Genomic DNA, 23836 nt, shown 5'->3' on the forward strand with positions numbered 1-23836 from the left:
TATTGTTCTTGCTTCACCAGTTTCCAATTTGTATGCTCATAAAATCGACTTCGATGATGAACAATTCATTATAGTATATTACTAACTAGTCGATTAAAAGACAATATTAGAAAGAGTTTGGTATTAAAAAGTCTTGGGGGAAATTATACCACAAAATAACAAACGAAAACATTTTTAATGCCCTTTAACGTTATTGAACACCACCTAAAAGCTCAGGCTTCAGATTTGTTTAATTGTCGTATGACATTAAATGTGCACATTTATCGATCTTTTATTTGTTCATGATTCAAAAAGAAATTCTTCATCAACGAATATTTAGAATTAATTCACGAACCCTGACTCAATTTTATGGAAAAGTTTGTTATAGTTTTGTTATACTTGAATCAAAGGATGAGCTATCAACGGTGTATTTCGATTTACTGTTAGATATCTGGAGCAATGCAACAATTTAAGACTAGGATCAATTATATCTATTTTGAAGTCGTCATGTTTGCTGGTCACAGGCATCACGGTTTGTAACAAAACTCTCTAGGTATGATTCTGACCAAGTTTTGTTTCCAACTGGTCCAATGGTCCCAGAGAAGTCTTATAAAGATCACTTCGAACCCATGTTCTTTAGATCGGGTTAGCAAAACAAAGAGTTGCGGAAATTCTCCAAATTTAAAAGCTTGTTTTCGTACTTTGTTTGAATCGATATGGTTTGACGATCTTATTTATATTATTCAAACTATTTTGACATGGTTTGCCAATAAAGTATATATATTCTGTATATAGAATGGATTCAAGATCCGCGTTTTTTTGTGTCTGGCCATTTTCATTGCGAGGAGTTATTGGTGTAACATCTGCTAAATACATTACTGCCCGAGGCGACCTTTTTATCCTCATTTCAGAACGAACAACCATTTTTTTTTACTTAGAATTTCATATTGATTCCTACCCATAGTTCAAATATTTAACGGTGAAGTCAATATATCGTCGAATTATGTCTCAATCTTTGATCGTTGATCACCAAAATGCATTAAATGGTAATGGATAATGATAATATACAGCAACTAAAACAATAAATACCAAAAATCTGAACCTGGATCTTTCCGTTCAAAATTTCAAATCCATGTGCCGAACTATTACAAATATAAGCTTTTATTGCAACTACACAGTGTATATATTCGATCATCTTTTTTCATTTTGCTTTCTTGGTGCATGCAATTAGCGTAGGACCCCCAGCCCCTTTAAAAAATAAAGAAATAAAGTAAAATATGCAAAAAATGGTTTTATTTAATGAAGATTTTATGACAAAATATGGAATAACAATTGAGCTAACATAGAATTATAGTTATTTTTCACTTGAGAACCTCTGGACACAATAAAATCATTCGGAAGTATACCGACTGTATGTCATAGTCTTGACTAGTACATACGGTTTACCCATTGGGGAAAACATTCTACATCATAGGTACATTTTGTATGACAGGTGAAAGAAAGGGACATAGACGCTCACAGGAAACCTGATCTTAAACAAGACAATTTTGGGTTAATTTCAGGTTTTGGTGTTAACTAAAAGCATTGTTCAACAAATTAACACATTGTATTGACGATGGTTTTTTCTCTCAAAAACAAATATTAAATTCACGTAAAACAGTATCCGAACATGACTGTTATTTTTATTGTAAACATAAAACTTAATTAGTTAAGAAAAGGGTTCGTTTCTACCTTAAAACAGATAGGCAGTAGCAAATATTACACGTTTACGTGGCATCATTTAAACTGATATGATGCACACTAATTAAGTTAAGATCTTACTGTTTGAGAAAAGTTCACAGTTCCTTAAATACCAGAAAAAATGATATTGAAGGCGAAAATGAAGTAGAATGTTTTACCCTGCGAACCCCTCACAAAGATCTGTTGTTGCCTGTGTTCTGTTACGTTTAGAGTTTGATACTCAGATATACTTTGGATTTAATACAATTTTTTAGAAATGTAAACATTGACACAATAATTGTCTTTTGAATATAAGCAGCACAACATGTCGACACGAAATGCGTCGATGATATAAATCATTGAGTAGAACAACCTAATTGAAATTAGGTGTTTAAATTGCTCCCCCTTTTCTGATATGTGGCGTATGAATCTTTACGCACGACATATCAGAAATTTAGGATCAATTAAAGATCTAACTTTAATTAGATTAAGGGCAAAAGAAATTTCAAAGAAAAACGAATGAACTTTTACTAAATAAATGACAATTACTTATTAATTGTAAGTAACATGGTATATTGAAATTCTTGTTATTGAAAATCTATAATAATGGTACACATCGACTTGCAGATCCAAAGTTACACCCTGCAAGCCAGTCTTTTATGGCTTCTTGTCGAGATCGCTCTTCGGAGCTAGGACATATGAAAGAAGGAAGTCCATTTGGAATGTATTGCTCTACTTCCTCTAGCACCAAACATTGTTCTTTTTTCACGGGTTCTGGTAAAGTTTGAACATTGTCTATGTCTGGACTTTCACCTTGGTTTTTGAAGCTAACGTTTGATTTTGCAGGACTTTTACACGTAGGACTTCCAGGTTTAGAAGTTTGTGAAATATTTTCATCGTCGTTAAGTATTTCCTTTTCACTTGTAATTGTAGCATCGTCTACCCAGCACTTTGGACCCTTTAAAGGTTTACGAACCGGAGGAGTTTCAATTACTTTAACTTCAGGTTGAGGTGGTGGAGTAACAGGAACTGATTCCTTATCTTTACCCTTTTTACTTTTGGGTGATCTAAAAAAAAATGATAATATGAGTATGATAAATCATTACTATCGAACTTTATTACGTCGTTATTGGCAAAATAGTTAAGATCAATGTTTATATCAGTGACGTTTGTGAAACATTAATACTTTGTACACTAACCAGTTCCTGTGAGAACTTTTATCATAAGATAATTGACTTTTAACAGCTGATAGAACTCCAAGTAATTCTAAAATCAATGTATGTCATGTTTGAAATATTAAAATCTTATTGATTGTGTACTAATAGTATGGAATTAAAAGTATTGTGTTTTCACGCCTTCGTTTAGCATGATGGTAAATTTGAGGAAATTACTTCGTCGCTGTCACTAACAATTATTATCACAAAGCAAATATGTATCCGTTCTTTCAGTTTCATAACTGGCTAATATGAGAGTTAAAACTAAAGTAATTGAAATTAAACATTGCTTACATTTAACCGACAAGGAAAGCAGACACTTATAAGCACACATTGTATATTGGAATAGAGAGAATGTATGAGTGATGTGCATGCAAAAGATAATAAAAAAAAATACATTAGAAAACAATAAGGTCTTTCCTCACGTAGGGGAAATACCTTTATAATCCACTTAGTACTATGAAATAACAAATATATCTATGGAACGGCATTTTTTTCACAATTCAACATAACTCTGAAGCGTACTATTATTTGCTTCTAATAGCCTTCATAAATGCAGACAAAACAATACAAAAACTATTTGTCCTGATGAAATTTCTACACTGGGTTGCCAAGTTAAAAGATGAGCACAACACGTTCGTAAAAAAAGAAATACTATCTTCTAAAATTTAAAGCGTAAACAAATTGGTTTCTATTAATTTAGAAATTGTTTCGTTCATGCAATACTTATCGTGTCGTCATATAAAGTAGAGATGCTAGACAAAATAGACCAAAATTCTTTAAAAAATGAAATTCAGATTGTTTTCACGATAAAATTAAGCGTGCACATCTTTGTCAACAATGCAACAGCTCAATTAGAAATTGTGACATGATTATTGAATCAAGAGGGGTAACATTTAGAACCATGAAAAACATGTTAAGTACGTCAGTTATTATGCCAAATTTTTATCAATATTTGTATCATATTGAATTTCATGAAGTTGAATATCAATTCTATCGAATTATTTATATTTGAATAACAGAATAAATAAGGTATACACCGATGAGACAGTAATGAAAATTAAAGATATAATAACCAATGGATTGATGTCATTTTATTGAAAATTTGATAATATACGTACTACAAATAATAAGAAAAATCTCGAAATTTTATGACAACCTTGTTTACACCTCGAGCCCCCTTTTATTTCAAACAACTGATTTGAAATTTTATGACAATCTTGTTTACACCTCGAGCCCCTTTTTATTTCAAACAACTGATTCTAAATTTTATGACAATCTTGTTTACACCTCGAGCCCTGTTTTAATTCAAACAACTGATTTGTTAAGCAAGTCTTGTCAACATAATTTCTAATGCACATTGAGTTTCTTAATATTCTAATCAATAGGTTAATATTAAGCTTATTCTCTATACTTTCATCCAAATATCACACAAGGGCCTGATAAACAGTTATGTATTAAGAAATCTGTATGAATTTATGAAAAACGTACATATGAGTGACGTTCTCTAGCTTGCAAAACCTTAACTGGATCGGTCTTGAAGCTTCCGGTCATACGTACGATGACCAATACGGTTCCTACCATGCATCTTATGATGCTGACCCAATGACGTCAAGAAACAATAATATATGGGCCACACTATATTTTGCGACAAATTATCAATCAAACATGGTATTTCATAATTATGTTAATGGTATCTCGTATGAAATTCAATTTTCAAATTAGCAGATGTCTTGTGGTTAGCCTTGATCTTTTAAATGTGAGTTGATCCTCCTAGACGGCCAAGTACATAAAGCTTTCTTAACTAATTGGGTATTAAGAGTCTTAAAATTTCCAAAAGATCTGTTTGGGATACGACCGGGTTTTTTTAATTTTATTATTTAATTTGTTTTTAGCAACGTTAAATATGCTGAAATCTCATTTACAAACTGTATAATAGTATTTAAATCACTGCTTTGATAAATAAAAGGGACATGGTTTACCTTTTTAAGTTTGACATTTGCAGTTTCCCAAAAGTTAGTTACTAGAAAAAAAATGAAATAAACAGTACTTAAATTTGAAAGTGGTAAATTGAAGACAGATTTTTCAATTTAAACATTTAAGTCAAACAATCTTAACTAGGCATAAAATTGTTTAACTATCCCTAATTTCAAAAGAAACTTTATATTTATTATCCTAATTAGTAACAATTTAAACCCGTTAAAAAGATAAATGTCACTTTAACGTTCTTGTCACGCAGACACTATAACAGGCATGCAGACTAGTCGCTCGGATCTTAACTCAACCAATTTCACCCCCAAGAAAACTTAACAAGCATATTTTTAAAGAATAAAATCCAAAAATATGGATACAAACATGCTGGGTTTTTCTCATTGTTAAAGGCCGCTTGGAGACCTATAACTGCTTATATCCACGTCATTTGAACTCTGGCAAATAGTTGCCTCATTGGCAATCATATCACATCTCTGTATTTTTATATGGGATTTCATACTGAATTTTACGAAAGATTTAGAAGACGAACCCACTGAACTGACAACACACATTGATGTGCTTAAAGTAAATAACATTTATTTAAAAAGGAAAATAGCCTTGGACAAGATCAAGCTCTTTTTCAGGTCCATATTTATCGAGCTCCTAAGGATACTATTGTAAACCTATGTAAAGTTTAGAAACGAAAATATATGTTCTGCTAAATTGACATAAAGACACTGCATTTAATGAATAATAAATTAAATCAGTCTTTATTCTGTTTCAATGTTACTCGATGTTTTGACAGCTATCAATATAAAATATATTTCTGGATGATTAGTTCCCTTTGTTAACATAGGTTTTGTATTTTTAAAATTAGTTTTAAATAGATTTTTGTATAAATTTGTAAGACCGAGAAACTTGACAGTTTAACCCAGTTTTGACCCGTATTGTTGTCTAATCTCTTATATCAAATTATTGGCTATAGTTTAGTCAAAAGCAGCTGCATGCATTTTGTTTTACGCGGTCAAGTCTCTCAATTTAAGAAACATTATTTCATTTCAAAGTCACGAAAACTCTTTGTAAAGTTACGGACAAATATAATGCCTACTCATTTTAAGATCAGCTTCGAGTATGACAGGAAAGAATTATTTCGATGCTTTTAAAATTAAGATTTTTTGGCGTTTGAGGCAGACCTTTCAGACACATTCGAAAGGCAGCCATTTTAGTTTGAGTGAATCAAAATACATTCTAAAAAAAAAAACTCAAGTGTTTCACGATTTAAGTGTACAAATGCATATAGACTTAACGATTTTATTGAACTTAATAGCGTGCAACTCACATAGAAAATTCCATTTTAACTCTTGCTTCGTTTTTTTTGGGGGGGGGGGGGGGGGGACCAGGTTGTCATGTTAGAATGTCGATTAGTAAACCAGTCCATTTGAGCTGTTCATGTATTGGATAAACGATATCATCAGCTGAATGAATCTGTCCTTATATATATAATTATTTTAGCGAGTTTTCAAGAAGTTTGAAATCGAATAAAAGTGATGTTTAAAGATGTCTTTGGATGATTAGAATTCTAAAATTGAAGGTTGAAAGACACTATCATGGATGGCTAAATGAGAAAACCCAACAAGTCCTCAAAACATTACGCCGACTACTAAAGACTAAGCAACAAGACTCCAATGAAAACCAGGTGCTTCAGAAAGGTAACAGTTCCTCGGATCAAGATACACGACACCGATAGATGGACATTTAGTTATTTTTAAGTCGCAAAAAAATTTGAATAGAATTAATTATAAGTTGATTAAAATAAACATAATTTAGTCATTCTTTTATCTTCTTCTTTCGTTATATTAATACTCGGTAATCTTATATTGTTACCAACCGCGTGACAATGCAATTTAAAGTTCAAGCGTTCTTTCTTATTTAAGATTACATAATAGTTTAATTTTGATAACATAAGAGATTGTTGTATAATTCAATACATGTTTACAAATATTTCACATTATCAAGTATAAACAGTAGAGTTTAATCGCTCAATTCTCGCATTTCCTTTTACAAAAGAGGTATAAAATCTTACAAATTTGCCAAGGGTTACTTCTTTGTGAACGCACATGGTCTTTTTCCTTATTTAAAACGGTATTAGATACTTTTAGCTTCAACTGGTATTGGTTATAAGTTAAAAGCAGTAAGGTCAACAGTTTAAACGATACCCATACTAGTTGTATATAGAGTAAAAGTTTGTGTAAATAAATTATTTGAAACAAAGCACTTCAGTCGTTTAAGGGTTATACTAATCTAATGGCGTTTTTCATTCATGATTTTTCACATGAGGAGAGGAATTCAGACATTTTATTGAATTTCTACGGAAAAAATCATATGATCCAGGCGAATGAAGATGTACACAATTTGATTATTATACCAAGGTGACTGTCTTGGACTTGCTTGCTTCAAAGTGCCAAATTGGAGAAAAATACCACCCTCTCTCGAAACTTTTCTTTGAATATTAGCACATGGAGAGTTAACTGAAACCAAATTTGTAATCAATCCTACAAAAAACTTTGCTAGTCTTGTAACTGGGACTTTTACAACAGAGCTTCGAGTATTCAGCATATATCTTAACATACATGTATACTTACTTTCCACGTTTAGCTTTTGATTTTGGACTAGCACTGCTTTTTGATCGTCCACTTTTCGGTCGTCCTTTTCCCGATTTGGGTCGAGAGGTTTCAGGCTGAGGTTCAGGTATAAGATCTTTTTTTGGTTCTTCGGTCGGCACTGCATCTGTAACATTTAGGTCTTCTTCTGACGATGAATCCTCTTCAATTGAATAAAAATGAAGCTTCGCTGAAGGTAGATTTCTTTTGAGAAAACTAGGATCCATAGAAACACTTGAAGAGGTGTTTGAGCAGTTTTCATTGTCATCAAATACACTGTCATTCATTTCTGACTTTACCCAATCTAATTCCTCTGAACACATAGAGCCATTTGGAATAAGCCTAAACTCACTGTTGTTGGATATTGTTGATACAGACCTAGCTGACTGCACTTTTGGTGAAACACACGACACTGTATACTCTCTATTGCTTCTACATAATGTTTGCTTTATCTGAGGTTGTATTGTCTGCGATTTCAAATGGTTAAATCTAGTTGGAATCTCTGACTGTGACCTAAGACGGATAGAATTCATAATATTGCTTCTTTTGTTGTATAAAACACTTCCGTTATGTGTTGGTCCATTATGTCCTGACATAATACGAGATGGAATTTCAGATAGAACATTTCTTTGATCATTGCGATGAGTATAGACGTCCACGGCATTATCAAACATCTTTAAACTGTATTGCCGTAAATTCTCACTGTCAACTTGAGCTTTTTTTACTTTCTCTGCTGTTATTTTTCGAACGATATGTTGTCCGTCTGCATTTTTTCTAGACTCCATGTGGCTGTATTCCATTGGATATTTAGTAAGGTTTCGTTTCTGAAATGGAGAATCACACGGTAGCATTAGTTTTCTTTCTCTCGACTTTCTACCTAATAATCTCGCATTCAATTTCATATTTCGAAATCGCATGTCTGATTTGTATGGTGGGGATGTTCCTATATGAGCAGGAACTGCCCAAACTTCTGTTTCATCTGGCATTTTCAGTCTACTAAAATCTCATGCCCAAGTTCAACTTCTCAAATAACTGTCTATATCAAGTGTTGTTGACTCAGTGATCGCACACTAACGATGACTTAACATACTGAGTATCCTTACAACAATCAAACCAATCGAAAGATAGCAAGAAATAATAAAAGAACATATACAAATTTCCACTTTGCAATTTTACGTTAACATCAATACACCATACATACAAGATAAAGTACTTGTTATATCATAACCATAATCGGAGTTGGGTATTTAAAAACTTATTGGTTCAATAGCGTATTTTACTAAGTAACCAAGGGTAAGAACTAAAGTGTTATTCACCCGTTGTACGACTCTTTTATTTAGTTACATTGTGTTACTTGGGCTAAGTCGATTCATTTAATAATAGATAAAACATATTTGATAGTGTACTGGTACAAGTAACGATTACTTTCGTCACAATATCGGATTTTCATATTAAAGTTAATCAAAAGTATATGAAATATTATATTGACCTGCATTAGTTAAAGAAAAGTGTTTAATCACGGGATTATATTGTGTGCCATAACCTCTCATTTTTATCAATAATGAAATTGACCTAAAACTGTCCCATATTTATGACAAAAAAATGTGTAAAACAAAAGCTTTTTTTCGTTGTTAAAGCTACATTTTTAACCAGTTTTCAATGACTCTTTAGAAGTCGTCAGGAGCCCCATTGACGGGTCAATTTTATTGATATAAAATAAATTATGTGATTATTTTAACATGAATGGTACTTTGAAACTCTAAAGTAAACATGGATTTCTTTATAATGATATATACAGTGCGATATTTACTTCTTGGTTGTAAAATAGCAACAATCAAACTATAAAGATACCGTTCACAAGAGGTAGGCGACATGAGGGAAACACATTTATCTCCTGGCACGTGAATGTCTGAGTGTATTAGTAGCCTAAGGGTGAAAAATACAAAAGGTCTATTTCTTATTTGTTATACCGGTATGATAGAGCTAGGTATTTATTTTATTGTACGTTCCTTTATTTCCTTGATCGCAATTAAAAGGGGGAGGGGGTTGAGATCTAAACAAACGATTTTAACTGAAAAAAGAGTAATTTGCCTTCTCTTTTATGGAAACTCGTCTTTGTCTTTAGTTTCAATCTTAATGTGTATTGATTTTCATTTGAGGAATTTTGTGTTGATAGAAGATCTTCTATGGTCTGTTTTACAACTGTTGTTGGTCTTTTCGTCGTTTTTATTTTTGGCAATAGCATTGTCTTTTTTCGACTTTTGGTTTTTGATTGTCCCCTTTGTATATTCTGCCTCTTTTTGTGTGTAGATTCAAGGCCATAGATTGCCATATTGTAAAACACCTGTCTCTTTTTGTGTGTAGATTCAAGGCTATACATAGCTTGCCATATTGTGAAAACACCTATATATTTTCGGGTGCAGATTCAAGTTCATAAATAGCTTGTCATATTGCGTAAACACCTGTCTATTTTCGTATGTAGATTCAAGGCCATACATAGCTTGCCATATTGTGTAAACACCTGTCTCTTTTTGTGTGTAGATTCAAGGCTATACATAGCTTGCCATATTGTGTAAACACCTGTATATTTTCGTGTGCAGATTCAAGTTCCGTGATAAATAGCTTGTCATATTGCGTAAACACCTGTCTATTTTCGTGTGTAGATGCAAGGCCATACATAGCTTGCCATATTGTGCAAACACCTGTCTATTTTCGTGTGTAGGTTCAAGGCCATACATAGCTTGCCATATTGTGTAAACACCTGTCTCTTTTTGTGTGTAGATTCAAGGCCATAGCTTGCCATATTGTGTAAACACCTGTCTATTTTCGTGTGTAGATTCAAGGGCCATATTAGAGCTTGCCATATTGTGTAAACACCTGTCTCTTTTTGTGTGTAGATTCAAGGCCATACATAGCTTGCCATATTGTGTAAACACCTGTCTCTTTTTGTGTGTAGATTCAAGGCCATAGCTTGCCATATTGTGAAACCACCGGTCTATTTGTGTGTGTAGATGTATAAGCAATAAAAATTAATGATATAGATATATGTAGATCGAATTATCTTGAGAAAATTTAAAACTTCGGAATTGACCTAAATTGTATCTTTTCAAACAGTAAAATTTGTTTTAAATTCGATAGGACATTTTATCATCTATACATGCTATAGTAATTTTAATGTTATCAAATATATGCAGCAGGTATTAACTTTATATCTCCATAAAATATGGATAGGCAATAATTTCCGACGAATGCATTATAGGCGCTTTTATTTGTTATCAATACTTCCTTAAAATACATCTTATTTTTATTTAATCCTGTATGGTGCATTAGCATACCAATAACATGTTATTGAAAGATGATATTTATAGACAACACGATAAAAGGTACGTAGATACAAGTTTGGCAGAATTAAAAAAAAACATATTTCTAGCTTTTAAATGGTATATGGTAATTAATTCTTTTATAAAATCCTTATTAAACGTAAAGATAGAGTTCGACTTTTTACAGGTTTAAATAAAGGAACAAAATTTAATTTTGATTGTTTTAAGGAAAAACAAATTAATGTCAGATAACTGCCAACCGTGAAAATAATCAGGGGCTCTGAAGCCCAAGTTTTACTAACACACACAATATCACGACTTGATTGGATAGTTGCGTCTTTGTCATACAGGAGAAGGTACATTTTGGGAATAAGTTGGCCTTCTAAATCTACCGAAAATGGAAAAAAAGGTATGATACCATAATTATTCATATATTTCAAAACTTCTGAATGAGGGCTTTCAGAAGATTGAAAGGTTAGCTTATAAGCTTATAGGCTTAACGACTGACTGTGACGTCAGTATAGTCATCATATAATAAATATGGGCTATGGTTCATTTTTGCTAAATAATAGAGACCAAGTGTTTTGCCAGCAAATACTAGAATACAAAGATGCACAAAAAATATATTAAAAAAATCGTTCATGCAGGTATAAAGGATTGTGCGATATATATTGTTTGTAGCAAGATTTTGTGCAGTTTCGCGATTCATGCTAAATTTACTGTCTGGTCATTTATATCCTATGAAAAGCAAGTATTACAAACCAATGATGCAATCTTTCATAAATGTTTATAGATTTTTATATTATTCTGTAGATTGGAGAAATGCTGAAATAAAATATTTTATTCCAGGTCTAATCTGACCTAAAATCGTACCAACTATGAAATTTTTGCAACATAAAATCAATCAATTAGTCCGTACACTGGTTTTATTCGATAAAAAAACCCGTAATGTGTAATATATATATATAGCTTATTGTCAAAATCATCCATGAGGCAAAATTGATTTAAGACGATTTTGACCTATCTATTAAGACCATTTTATTTTTTAAGATCCTAACGTTTACTATATTTTGACTCCTTTGAAGTCCATGCATTGGTGTGAAAAACCCTTAAACCTAATATGATCAAACAAGAAAAGTATTGTATTATTCCAATGGGAGCTGTTAGAAAAATTGCAGGACAAATTTCTCAATTCGTAAGAATAGCAAATACAGTTTTGATATAGGAACTTCCCCACCCCCCGACCCGCCCAAAAAAAATCAATTTGAAGAAGCTGGGTGTATTTTTAAGTTACTGTACAGGTTGTATATTTAAAAACCACAAAAGTAATATAAAATCGATAAAAATTAGGATTTTGAAAAGCCTATTCTCAAACCAGAGTTATATCTGAAGACTTTGAGGTGAAAATAGTTTTTGTATTATACGCGTCATTTTATCAAATGAAAGGTACATACAAATAAATTAATTTCACGGAATGTTGATTATTCCCTTTTTAATACTTTTTAACGCAATAAATAAAAACTTATCAAAGGTACTTTTTAAATATCAGTTTCAATTCTCTTTATTTGAATGTGACATGAATAAAAATTAGATTATTAAGTAATCATCAAGTTATTAGTATGTTAACGCTTCATCTTTCATCAAAGGATTTTTTATATGATCGAAACAAAATTGAATACCATACTGCTTCAATGAACAGCAATCAGGAACGTGCAAATATTAAATTAACAACTGATGCAAACAATATTGCTTTATTAAACATTGTTTAGCATGCGAAGACGTGCCTTTTTTTTTACTGAAACTACACATATTCTAGCTATAATTAAGTATACATTCTGGTCGTCCTTTAGGCAGAGATAAATAATTTAGAAGTATTTTACTTACTTTTGTTTTTTCACTGAACAAACTGATAGAGGCGAGCTAAGTGATATAAAACGCCACCACATACTTTATATGAAAGTCCCAATCGGCAACTTTATCTGTGGATGCCGCTATTTGATTTGCAGAAAAGAAAAAAATATAAAGGCCACTTTTTGTACTTAGATATCAGTACTCAATTTAGTAATTTTGTCTTTTTTAACGTTATGCGTTCAAACTTCGGGTAGTTAAGTAAAAACTGACAAAACAACCTTGTTATGAGATCTTCATATACACATTTTTTTATATATACTTCTGATATATTTATCTACATGATGTCATATATTTATAATTATGCTGATGTCAGTGAAACATCCTTTGGCTGAAGCTGTTATGCATATTTAATTTTATTCATCTTTAAACTTGGTGTAAAATGACCATTTAAGGTCAAAAACATGTCAGCTACATGTCAATTTTGACATGTTGATGCTACTCTTTTATGTTTATTTTCAGGTTTAGGACTATTTAATTTATTCACAACCAAACGACGTTTATTAAACTTTTAACATATTAGTTACGTCCATTCCGAATATCAAACAAATGGTTCACGAAATGTTTTAACTTTTTGTAAATGAGTGTGTGGATGAGGGTTCCTTAATTCTGTATTCTGTAAATTTTTAGGCTATTGTTCTCTATTCAATAAACCCTATCCAGACCCTCATAAATCAAGATATAAGGCAATTCGGAATTCATAGTTCCTACTCAGTTTCTTCTTATACAAAATATGAATGTAATGTCTGATATTTATTAATTAAACTTATTCACTTATTAAAAGAATGATATGAACACGGTCAATTACCTCGTTTAAACTTTTATCTACAAAATAGCTGCTTTACTTAATGAAAGAATCAGTTCCCCTTATATAGTCACATTCTACATAAGTCAAACGGAAAAAGTCAGAAAATATTGAAATTTTATTTCTCATAATATTAGATCTCAATTTGCAGAATGATTTATCCCAGTGTACAGTTATAAAGAAGAAGTTAACAAAGATTACCGAAAATATTGGATCCTGCATCAACCACCGAATACACAGAGATAATATACAAAGAAATTAATAAAGAATAACTTATGAGCAAGATAAGACCCAGCTCGTACAGGCATACAGTATGGTGGGGTTTAGTAGTTATTGTGGTTCTGGACTAAAAATCAGAATGAAAAACGACAAAAACCAGCTGTTTGAAGCCTTTTAAAACTTATTGGTATACTTGTGAAATATCCACCGATACTAACTTTGTTTGCACAACATATATTTTTGGAATACCATTAGCAAAAAGCTGGGAAGGCTAAACATAGTTAAATTATTGAAAGCATAACACCAAATCCTAGTTATCCTTTAAGTTGTGTGTCGTTGGGTTGTTGTCATATTGACGTATACAATATATCATGTTATTCATATTTCACAGAATCAAAATCTGAGAATAAGATGTAAGATTAACTTTAAAATGATGAATTTTATAAATATAAGTTTGTAGGAAATGCAATTTATGTTTTTTACACATGGACAAAATACCCTGATTATTTCTAAGTGCTGCAGTATCTATTTTTGTTAGCATTACGTTATTACCTTAGTTCGCTTTAATATAAGGATATAATGAAAATAGAAGAAAAAAAAATAAATGAAAAATAGTTTCAATTGTATACATGATCGTCCGAAGGGGACCTTGCCATTTTCGAAGTTATGTCAACAAAATTTTTAAGAATATTTGTTTGATTATATTTTGTCGTCAGCAACCCCCAGTCCATCTGATGAATACTATATACCCCGTATGCTTTTTTCAATTATCTTTACCAAATACATATATTAAACTTCAAAATGTGAAATTGTGAATTATTCATTTATTTAATTTGAAAGGCACTAATATAATGTATTTTAATAGAAATGTAGTATTCAAACACAATTTCATATTAGCAATGCAATTGGAACTTACCCACACAAGCGTCTTTTCTGTTGATCTTACCATTGCGCATACAGACAAGATGCCACTGTTTATTGTGCAATTATTGCGTCAAGTGAACATAAGACTATCTCATTAGTCAAAAGCCATTTAATACATTTAAAGTTCTATTTATTTCCATTACTGAGTTTTGACAAAATCAAATATTTAAAGAAGGAAAGGTTTAACAACGTGTTGTTATAATTTGAATAAGTAATGCTTATAACATGTAATACCACATTCAAACTTCGCAAATTTTTATTTAAATCTTTCGATAAAAAATATGATAATACGAGTCAAGTTTCCACTTCAATAGAAGAATGAATTGTAAAATAGTTCAACATAATTACATATAAACACCACGTGTAGGCTCAAGTTCAAGCCTTGCATTGACCTAAAATTAAAAGTAATAATAAAGAACAAAGTACTTACAATGGTGTATTTTCAATTGAGAACTCCTTACATCTATGTATGCTGTAAATTCTTTCTTTAATACGATTTCCAATAAAAAGAAGGAAGCATATCCTTTACAACTTAAACTAAATAATTCATTACATGACTTTGCTTCTTATTGAACACTTACGAGACAGAGTGAGTTATTGAACTGTAACTAGACACTGATACTTTTACAATCGTTAGTGAATCAGAAGTATTTCAGATTGACCCAATACATTACTATTTAGTGACACATGGTAGTGGTTCATTAAGTACCAATATCAGAATGTATTTCTGGTATTTTGGGCTTTGTTGTTTGTGTGATTGATTGCTGGCTGCTTAGCTTGAACAATATTTATTTGAATAAATCATCACACAAGAATATATGCACGATAAAATAACTAGGAATCAGAAACAAGCAGAGATCTTTTTATAAATCTGTCTCCTTGTGAACAGATAATGTTCTAACATGGTCAAATTGTAAATTGTGGCATGCTCTACAACTCATATATGCATATGAAAAATATGATAGAAAAATACTGAATAAAAATTTAAATATGGTGCATAGTTTACAGTGTGAAATGCTTAGATTGGTTGGTGAAATTCGCAGTTGAGAAAAAATCATGCATTAAAAGGAAAATATATATTGAAAATTGAAAGATTTGGAAAGACAATTTTACTGCCACAAGAAAACAAGGGGAATTGGGTTGGTTCCAAAATGTTTCTGACAGCAGGCCACTTACGGACTCCACAAACAATTGTTTACCCAAATTTGTTGATAGCAAAAGCGTTGCATTCTTCAAACACTTATTTGTCGCCCCCAACAGTACGAATAGGACTGTATCGGTTATCGTTATCATCATTTGCGTGACAAATTATTATTCTCTTCAAAACGTTCTCGGTTTACAGTTGCAATCGTAATGTTTTCGTCATTAGAATTAATATTGTAAAATCATTCTAATGTGTGTAATTATAAGACATACAGCCATACTTAAAAAAACTAAGCCCCCGATAGGTCATAACTACTGCATGGGAGAAGTCAAGATTGCTATTTTCTACAAGAATGCGTAACGATAATATTTTGTATCGCTTTACATGTCTAGTTAACTATCAATTTACAGATAAAATTGTGCAGACAATAAGGTAAATTTAATTTCAAGTTATGAGTTCTTTGATTTGTTCTTTTAAGAAATTCTTTGATTGCATGTTGCTAGTTAACGTCAAGGAGTAATTATTGTATGCATATTCAGGACGGGAACATATCAACAATTAATACAATAGGTAGGCCGACCATGAGGAAGACTGCCACTTGAAATGAAGGAAGGGGCAGAAAATTTGCATTGCAACAGGCCACCTACAGACCCCTTAGAGGGTTGTTGCAAGGGTACTTTTCCGTATAGAAAGCGTGGCACCCTCTTCGAAAAGTCATCGGATTTTATTTTACAATCCGATTAGATGTGGCTGCGTTATTATACATCTCACACAAAGCCAAACGAACGCCCCACTTTAAAAAGGGTTTGACTGCTGGAACGGGAGAAGTCCAGGTGAACACATTTCTATACACAAGTCAACCCTTGGGGTAGGAAACACATTGAACAATTGGATTGGAGCAATTTCACACAACACACTGACACAATTGTGGAACTTGTTTTCCTAAACACACATAAATTATCATTTGGCTGCCACATTTCAATGCGATACGATACAGCTACAAGGGAGGTTATAAAGTCGCAAATGTAAAATATTATTTTTCGCGACGTCGCTTCAAATAACATTAAATTTGCCATAACGTCGCCTATAGACCAATTTCGAGTTCCCTTTTGATGAATGAGTTAGGCCGATTGACCTCGGTTACATTGAACAATCGACTCTTACTGAAACTTAATTACATAAGCATTATATGAAATATACGGGAAATGCATGCAAGACTTTGAAAATCGTCTATTGAAATATCGGATATTCGCGGAAAAATTCAACGTCATAATACCGGTTATCAGATTTCGCGGTTCAAAAGCGGACACCCAGACTATCGTTAAGAAAGGGAAGAGAGAACGAAAGGATTGGACTTCCAAATGAATGTAAAGAAATAACGTAGAAAGGAGAAAGAAAAGTTGAGGCAAAGAAGTTGTACAGTGCGACATGTTTTTCTTCCTCTTTGGAAATTTCATGGCAAGATGGTAGAAAAATAGTGGAGCCGAATGTTCTTGCCAATGCTTTACGGTCGTGTACAATGTGTTATATGTCCCAGCATTTGCACTATACCGGATCTGAAAAAACAAGGAAGTGAAAAGGAGAAAGTAGAGAGTACACTAAATAAAACACTTAAACGGGCACCATTCATTTACAACAAAGTATATTCTTGAACAATTAAACGATTCACTGTAGAGAAAACAAACATATGCGACGTTGGAACTACCAAAAAAGAAAGTTTGCGTCTGCAGATTTACTCCACTGTATAACAGAATCAGGATTGAAACTTTTCATTTGAAGTTTGACTTTGAAAGAAAGGACCATATGGTGTGAAAAGCGATCTAACGAAAAACAGCGAGTAACGAAAAACACAACTATTGATATAATTGTGAAATATTTTCCTGCTAAAATGTATTTGCCCGTATGAACAGGATACCTGATCCATGTGTACAAGGAAACAATACGAAAGTTTTATAGAAAATACATATAAAATAGCATTGATTGATTTATTGTCCAGTGTCAAAGCCCCCAAAGGTGACTGGGGAATAGAAATATGGACACCATTGGTCGTCCTCCGACCGGCAGTAAAACCTTCGCCAAAGTGGGGCGTCCGTTTGGCTGTACAAGTTCGCAGCCACGTCCGGCCACGCTCTTTGTACGTTAACAACCCTTGTAACAACTCTCTGAGGAGTCCGTAGGTGGCTTGTTGCAAGGCTAATTTCTGCCCCTATCCAATGTTCCCTAGTTTTCCTGTGGCATTCCAATTTTCCGCGACCTTCATCCTAGCCTCATTTATAGGACCTACCTATTGTATTTATTGTTTATTTGTTATCGTCCTGAACATGCTTGAGATATTTTCCACTGAACGTTAACCAAACAACAATCAATCATTCGGTGTCAAATATTTCATGCAATGTTCTGTAATAAGGGTCGATTGGGATGAAGGTCAGGAAATTTGGACTGCCACTGGAAAATGAGGGAATATGGATAAGGACAGAAATTTAGACCAGTATCAGACCACCTACGCATCCCTCAAAAACTTATTGCAAGGATTATTAACATACAGAGAGCGTGGTACTCTCTCTACACGAGCCATCGGATATAATGTACCCATATTGACAGAACATGGCTGCGTATCTATACATCCCGCGCAACCAAACGGATGCCACATTTTAACAAGGGTTTTTCTGCATGTCGAAAGAAGACCAAAAGTGACTATGTTTATATTGACCAGTTATATAAGATAGCACGTGCTTCGTCAGATGACATCGTTTATTATATGTTTTATATAAAGTAAACTAGTATAGTATTTGTGCGGGCTTTTTGTCGTAATGGTACACACTAAAAAAAATGTAAAGGCATAAATTTTATTGACTGACGTATTTATTATCGGACAGAAATTTGAAGACAGTAATGTCAGATCCTTGTAAGTTAAGCGATGATAGGATATTTTAAGTGGCTGAGTACTCATAACTGTGAATATGGCTTCTTAACTCTGTTACTCACCAACCAGAACCCTAAAACATCTATGTTAACAATGGTTAAATTTTTGAAATCATCTATCATGAGGAAAATAAGATTTTGGTCACCCTTCTGTATGTCTTGCTGAACAACTAAATAGATAAATGTATTTTTCATACAAAGATTCAATGCAATGCTTTGTTTACAAAATAATTTATAGTATATCTATAATAGTATACTATTTACAGAGTATATAAGAAATATTGTACAATGGAAATAGAGACAATGACTGAAGTAGAAAATACAAATGCCATGTAATGTATTAATATAATTTCAGTTATAATAATAAAGTTATGTTGCAAATGCAAAACAAGTCACCATCAAGTATTGTACATTTATAAGATATCAAACAAGAGACTCTCAAGAGCCTGAATCGCTCACCTGTATTTCAGAGGAGAAAATTTTTAAATGTTAGCAAACTTGATGAACAAATTGTGTAAAATTGTCTTTAAAGGGCAATAACTCCTTAAGGGGTCAATTGAAAATTTTGGTCATATTAACTTTTTTGTAGATCTTACTTTGCTGAACATTATTGCTGCTTACAGTTTATATATATATCTATAATAATATTCAAAATAATAACAAAAAACTGCAAAATTTTGTTAAAACTACCAATTCGGTGGCAGCAACCCAACAATTGATTGTTCGATTCGTCTGAAAACTTCAGAGCTGATAGATCTTGACCAACTGAACAATTTTACCCTAGTCAGATTTGCTCTAAAAGCTTCAGTTTTTGAGATATAAGCCAAAAACTGCATTTGACCCTAATGTTCTATTTGTAGCCATGGCGGCCATGTTTGTCGATGGATACAAACTTCGGATACAATTTATAAACTAGATACCCTAAGGAACATTTAGTTAAAGTTTGAAGGTATTTGGCCCAGTAGTTTCAGAGGAGAAGATTTTTGAAATAGTTTACGACGACCGACGACGACGACGCCAGACGACGACGACAGACGACGGACGCCAAGTGATGGCTAAAGCTCACATGAGGCCCTTTGGGGCCCGGTGAGCTAATAAAAAAGCAGTCATTAGTAACATGTGTCAGTTACCGGGATATAAAGATGCACAAGTCTCTAGAGATATTCTTATTCATTCATTTTCAGTTATTACCAGGCCAGAATCTTTATTTCCAATTCCTCCTACCCCCTTCCAGGAATGTCAAATGGTCGTCCCCTAATAATCTTGTTTTCATAATTTGAATAACACAAGAACAATATACTAGAAGCTATTATATGAAACACATGCAAATGCAGAATGAAAGGCTTATTGATTAGAAAAAGGGAAAACACTTCTTCCTCGTCCATATCACTCAACAAAAGAAAGCCTGATGCAAGACTGTTGCACTCACAGAGTTTATTATTAAAATTGTCATCACATGCAATTTTTTGTCACGTCAGAAGCTAACATCTGTTGATAATGAACAATTTTTCTTATCTGATCCTAACATTTATATCCCAAATATAAAAGTTCATTGCTTCATTTATTCACTCAAAATATACTGTTTTTGTTGCTGTACTAAATTAAGTATCGATGTTTAGAGGTTATGCATATATTCTATCTTAATGGGGGAAATTTTAATTAACTACACGTACAAATTATAACAGTTATGAATATATGATGTTGAATGATATTGTCATCAAAAGGGTCCATAATTGGTTAATTCTACCTTGAAATGATATAAAAATGCAAATGAGAAAACAAATATGAAATGTATAGTTACTGTTCATTGATCAAAATATTTTGATAATTTTTTAACAAAACAGAACTGGACATTGCCCAATTGTAGTAAGATTTTTTTCAAGGAGATACGTTGAGCTGGTGTTAAAAACACTCAAACCGGCTCAAAGGAACTAGTTATGGAATTTGAGAACAATTCCCTAAAGAAAAAGTGGACATGCGTAAAAAGTTGTATCCTGTCATTAAACAGGCAATAAAAATAGAAAAGAAAAGAAAGTCGCTACTTTTTCGCGACAAGCTTTATATTGATGGCATGCTTAATGAGCAGATGAGAATATCGGGATGTAATGAACTTCACAAGAATATGCAAGGAAGCGCCTCTTCCTACCCACCAAACAGAACCCCCGATTCAAAACCGTAACTTTAAATCAGTTTAAAGCCCACCCGTTTCACGTCGACCTTTTAAAAAACGAAGAGTCAAGTCCGACGATGACGAAATTTTTAACACTCACATGTAGAAAAAAGATGAACAGGAGGTGGCATACAATTTTCATTCATTAATATGTACGGATTAATATCCAAATTTTTAGTTCCAGAATTCACAGAACTTATTTCGCAAAATGACATTTCTATATTCATTGGAACTAAAACTAGTGACCATAATATATTGTCACTTACACTAGAGTATAGTTTTTTTTTTAAACATACACCTAAGTTCAAAAGAAAATCGGGGTGTACTTGAAGTCTTTAGGTCAACCCTGGAAAAGTATAAACAATATTGAATTTGTACAATGGGTAAAATTTTTAAAGATGAAATTTTACTTGGATAGCTGAAGCCCGCCTCTAGGTGCGGGATTTTCTCGATGCGTTGAAGACCCGTTGGTGGCCTTGGCCTGTTTTCTGCTCTTTAGTCGGGTTGTTGTCTCTTTGACACATTCCCCGTTTCCATTCTCTATTCTAGTATTATACATCCTACCCGATTTCAAAATATTCGTCGATAAACGCCTTTTCCGAAGTTTCTTGTCTTGGAAAAACCTTCACAGCTGTTTCGAATGGCGGAAAACATCCTCATAACAAAAGAGACTGTTTAAACTAAAGACGAGCTTTCATCATTCTTTAACTGCGAAACAGGGAGTTCGACAGGGAGAAAACCCTTCACTTTTTCTGTTTGCACAGTACCTAAATGATATTGGAGACTTCTTTTTTAGAAATCAATGTTCCTCACTTGCAAAACCTTTAGAACAAATGTCATGAACATTTGTCCATTTATCTAAAGCTTTTTTCTTTCGCAGTATGCAGATGATACTATCATATAATCAGAAACACCCGAAACAATACAACAAGCTCTCCTGGCAATTGAAATGTATTGCATAAAATGGAACCTCAAAATAAATCCTTCGAAAAGGAAGGTTGTTATATTTCACAAAAGGAAAACCACAATACATCCGGTTTTTCAGTTTTTTGCCAAAGTATTGGAAAACCAAGATTTCACTCATACCTAACAGTCACTTTTAATTATAATGGTTCTTTTGTAAAAGCGAAACACATACGACAACGGCGTCATTTGGTCATTACAGGAAATTGCGAAATATTTCTTTACCAGTAGAATTACATTTTGATACCCTAGTACACATGTACTTATAGTTCTCATTTACGACTAGGGAGGTCTGGGGTTTTGAAAACACTTACATTTTGAAAAAGATACGTTTGCTATTTTGCAGAAACATTCTAGGCGTAAGAACAACACACCATATTTCATGATATATGGTGAACTCGGTCGAACTCCGATTGACATAGGTATGAAACTTTAGAATGGTAAATTTTTGGAATCGTATTATTTGCAATAATCGTAAGCTATCTTCAATTTTGTAATCGACAACGTTCAAATGGAACGAAATAATATTGCACAAGTTTAAGTGGATTTAAAATGTATTCCCAAATATTACTATAGATATTCATGTTTTGAGAAAATGAAGAGTTTCTTTCTCCTTTTTTGCTGAAGAACTTATCCCTTTTTATTGACAAAATAGTTAGAATATTAAAATTATACTCTCACATGAGTATACAAGTATGCCAACATTGCAACCATCATTAATATCTATTGATGCCTTGTGTTGATTATGTACATTGCCTCTTGTTATACTGTAAATGTGCCTGTTTGTTTCTTAATAAAGTATAACTATATATGTTATGGCTAAATTTTGATGTGTAAAATTTTGAAGTTTTCGGTAAATCCTATTATATTTTTTTTTATTTTGCCATACTCAATGGAATTCAATGTTCAATAAGTTTAATTCACATTCTAAACTAAATATTTCTTTTAACACCTAACACTAATCTGTTTATTCTTAAAAGTAAAAGGACAATTAAACGTTACAACATATGATGTATTGACTCTAATAATTTTGTAAATATTTTTTTTGTCATTCAAAGAAATTAATTTAACAAGATTTTCTATAGGCTCATTCTTGTTTTTTTTAATCTTTTTTATTTCTCATGGCGTTCTACTCACGATTTATCATAAAATAGCATTTATCATTTTCACAATAATTTTATTTTGAAGCGTTTAATTTTGGAACTTTTTGTCTTTTTTAAACACAAATAAGACAAGTAAACCTACAAACACCTATTCAACTCAAGTCCTTACCACCATAAGTACAAAGAGGAACCTACCGCATCACCAAAAAGACAACAACAGAGGGTCAATCTGTTAATACACCGGAATTAACAATAGATATGTCTGTAAATCCTTCTCAACATAACCAAAAACCTGTTCCACCTATGAAAATACCAATTAAACCCTGGGCACCAATTAAAGATTGCACTTCACAAACAAAATATAGAATACTTAACTATATCTCTATCTACAGACAACTATTAACATCTCTACCTGGACCCTAGAGTATTTTTGCTGGGGCCCCATCGCAATACCAAGACCATGTATTAGCACGTTTTTATGCCAAACGTCACAGAAGGCAAGATACCAAAGACAAACAGTTCCTGTGAGTGTTCGTACCATAATGACAGGGGAAAGATGTTATTTATCGGATGGGACCATACTTGAACTTGAGGAAATATGGACATCAGATAAACCAACACAGACAGAAAAATAGGGGTTTAATTCTAGTAGGGTCGGTAGGTATCCTATTTATTTTTAGTTCGAGGACGAACCCTTATTTTTCCATGGGTGGGGGTGGGGTTAGTGTTATTCTTAAAGATAATAGTTAAGTCTGATAGGTTTGTATGTATGATGTTTCATTCTTTTCTTGTGTTGCTCAGACTAGTTCATTTCT

At 32.6% G+C, this 23836-nt stretch overlaps 1 protein-coding gene across 4 annotated transcripts; it reads right to left on the minus strand.

Moving 5' to 3' along the window:
* Positions 1 to 1255: 1255 nt before the first annotated feature.
* On the minus strand, positions 1256 to 15303 carry LOC127705681 (uncharacterized). Of its 4 annotated transcripts, XM_052210056.1 has the most exons (4): positions 14712 to 14772; positions 12748 to 12854; positions 7526 to 8367; positions 1256 to 2765 (listed from the first exon to the last, which is right to left on the minus strand). In XM_052210056.1, exons 3-4 carry the CDS (start codon positions 8341 to 8343, stop codon positions 2297 to 2299), a joined length of 1287 nt encoding a protein of 428 aa, XP_052066016.1. In that variant the 5' UTR covers positions 8344 to 8367; positions 12748 to 12854; positions 14712 to 14772; the 3' UTR covers positions 1256 to 2296. The 4 variants fall into 4 exon arrangements, with proteins under 4 accessions (XP_052066016.1, XP_052066007.1, XP_052065999.1 ...); XM_052210047.1 differs by lacking the exons at positions 12748 to 12854; positions 14712 to 14772 and adding an exon at positions 15150 to 15303; XM_052210039.1 differs by lacking the exon at positions 12748 to 12854 and having other exon boundaries at positions 14712 to 14861.
* Between the last annotated feature and the right edge of the window lie 8533 nt (positions 15304 to 23836).

Source organism: Mytilus californianus, unplaced genomic scaffold (assembly GCF_021869535.1).
Source record: "Mytilus californianus isolate M0D057914Y unplaced genomic scaffold, xbMytCali1.0.p SCAF_1, whole genome shotgun sequence".
In the NCBI taxonomy this organism is placed as follows: domain Eukaryota; kingdom Metazoa; phylum Mollusca; class Bivalvia; order Mytilida; family Mytilidae; genus Mytilus; species Mytilus californianus.

Excerpts from the sequence above, each read along its gene's own strand:
- LOC127705681 (XM_052210029.1), bottom strand. The coding sequence starts at position 8,529 with ATGCCAGATGAAACAGAAGTTTGGGCAGTTCCTGCTCATATAGGAACA. Across the intron at positions 2,766-7,525 it reads TCAAAAGCTAAACGTGGAAA|ATCACCCAAAAGTAAAAAGG; the intron begins GTAAGTATACAT and ends ATTTTTTTTTAG.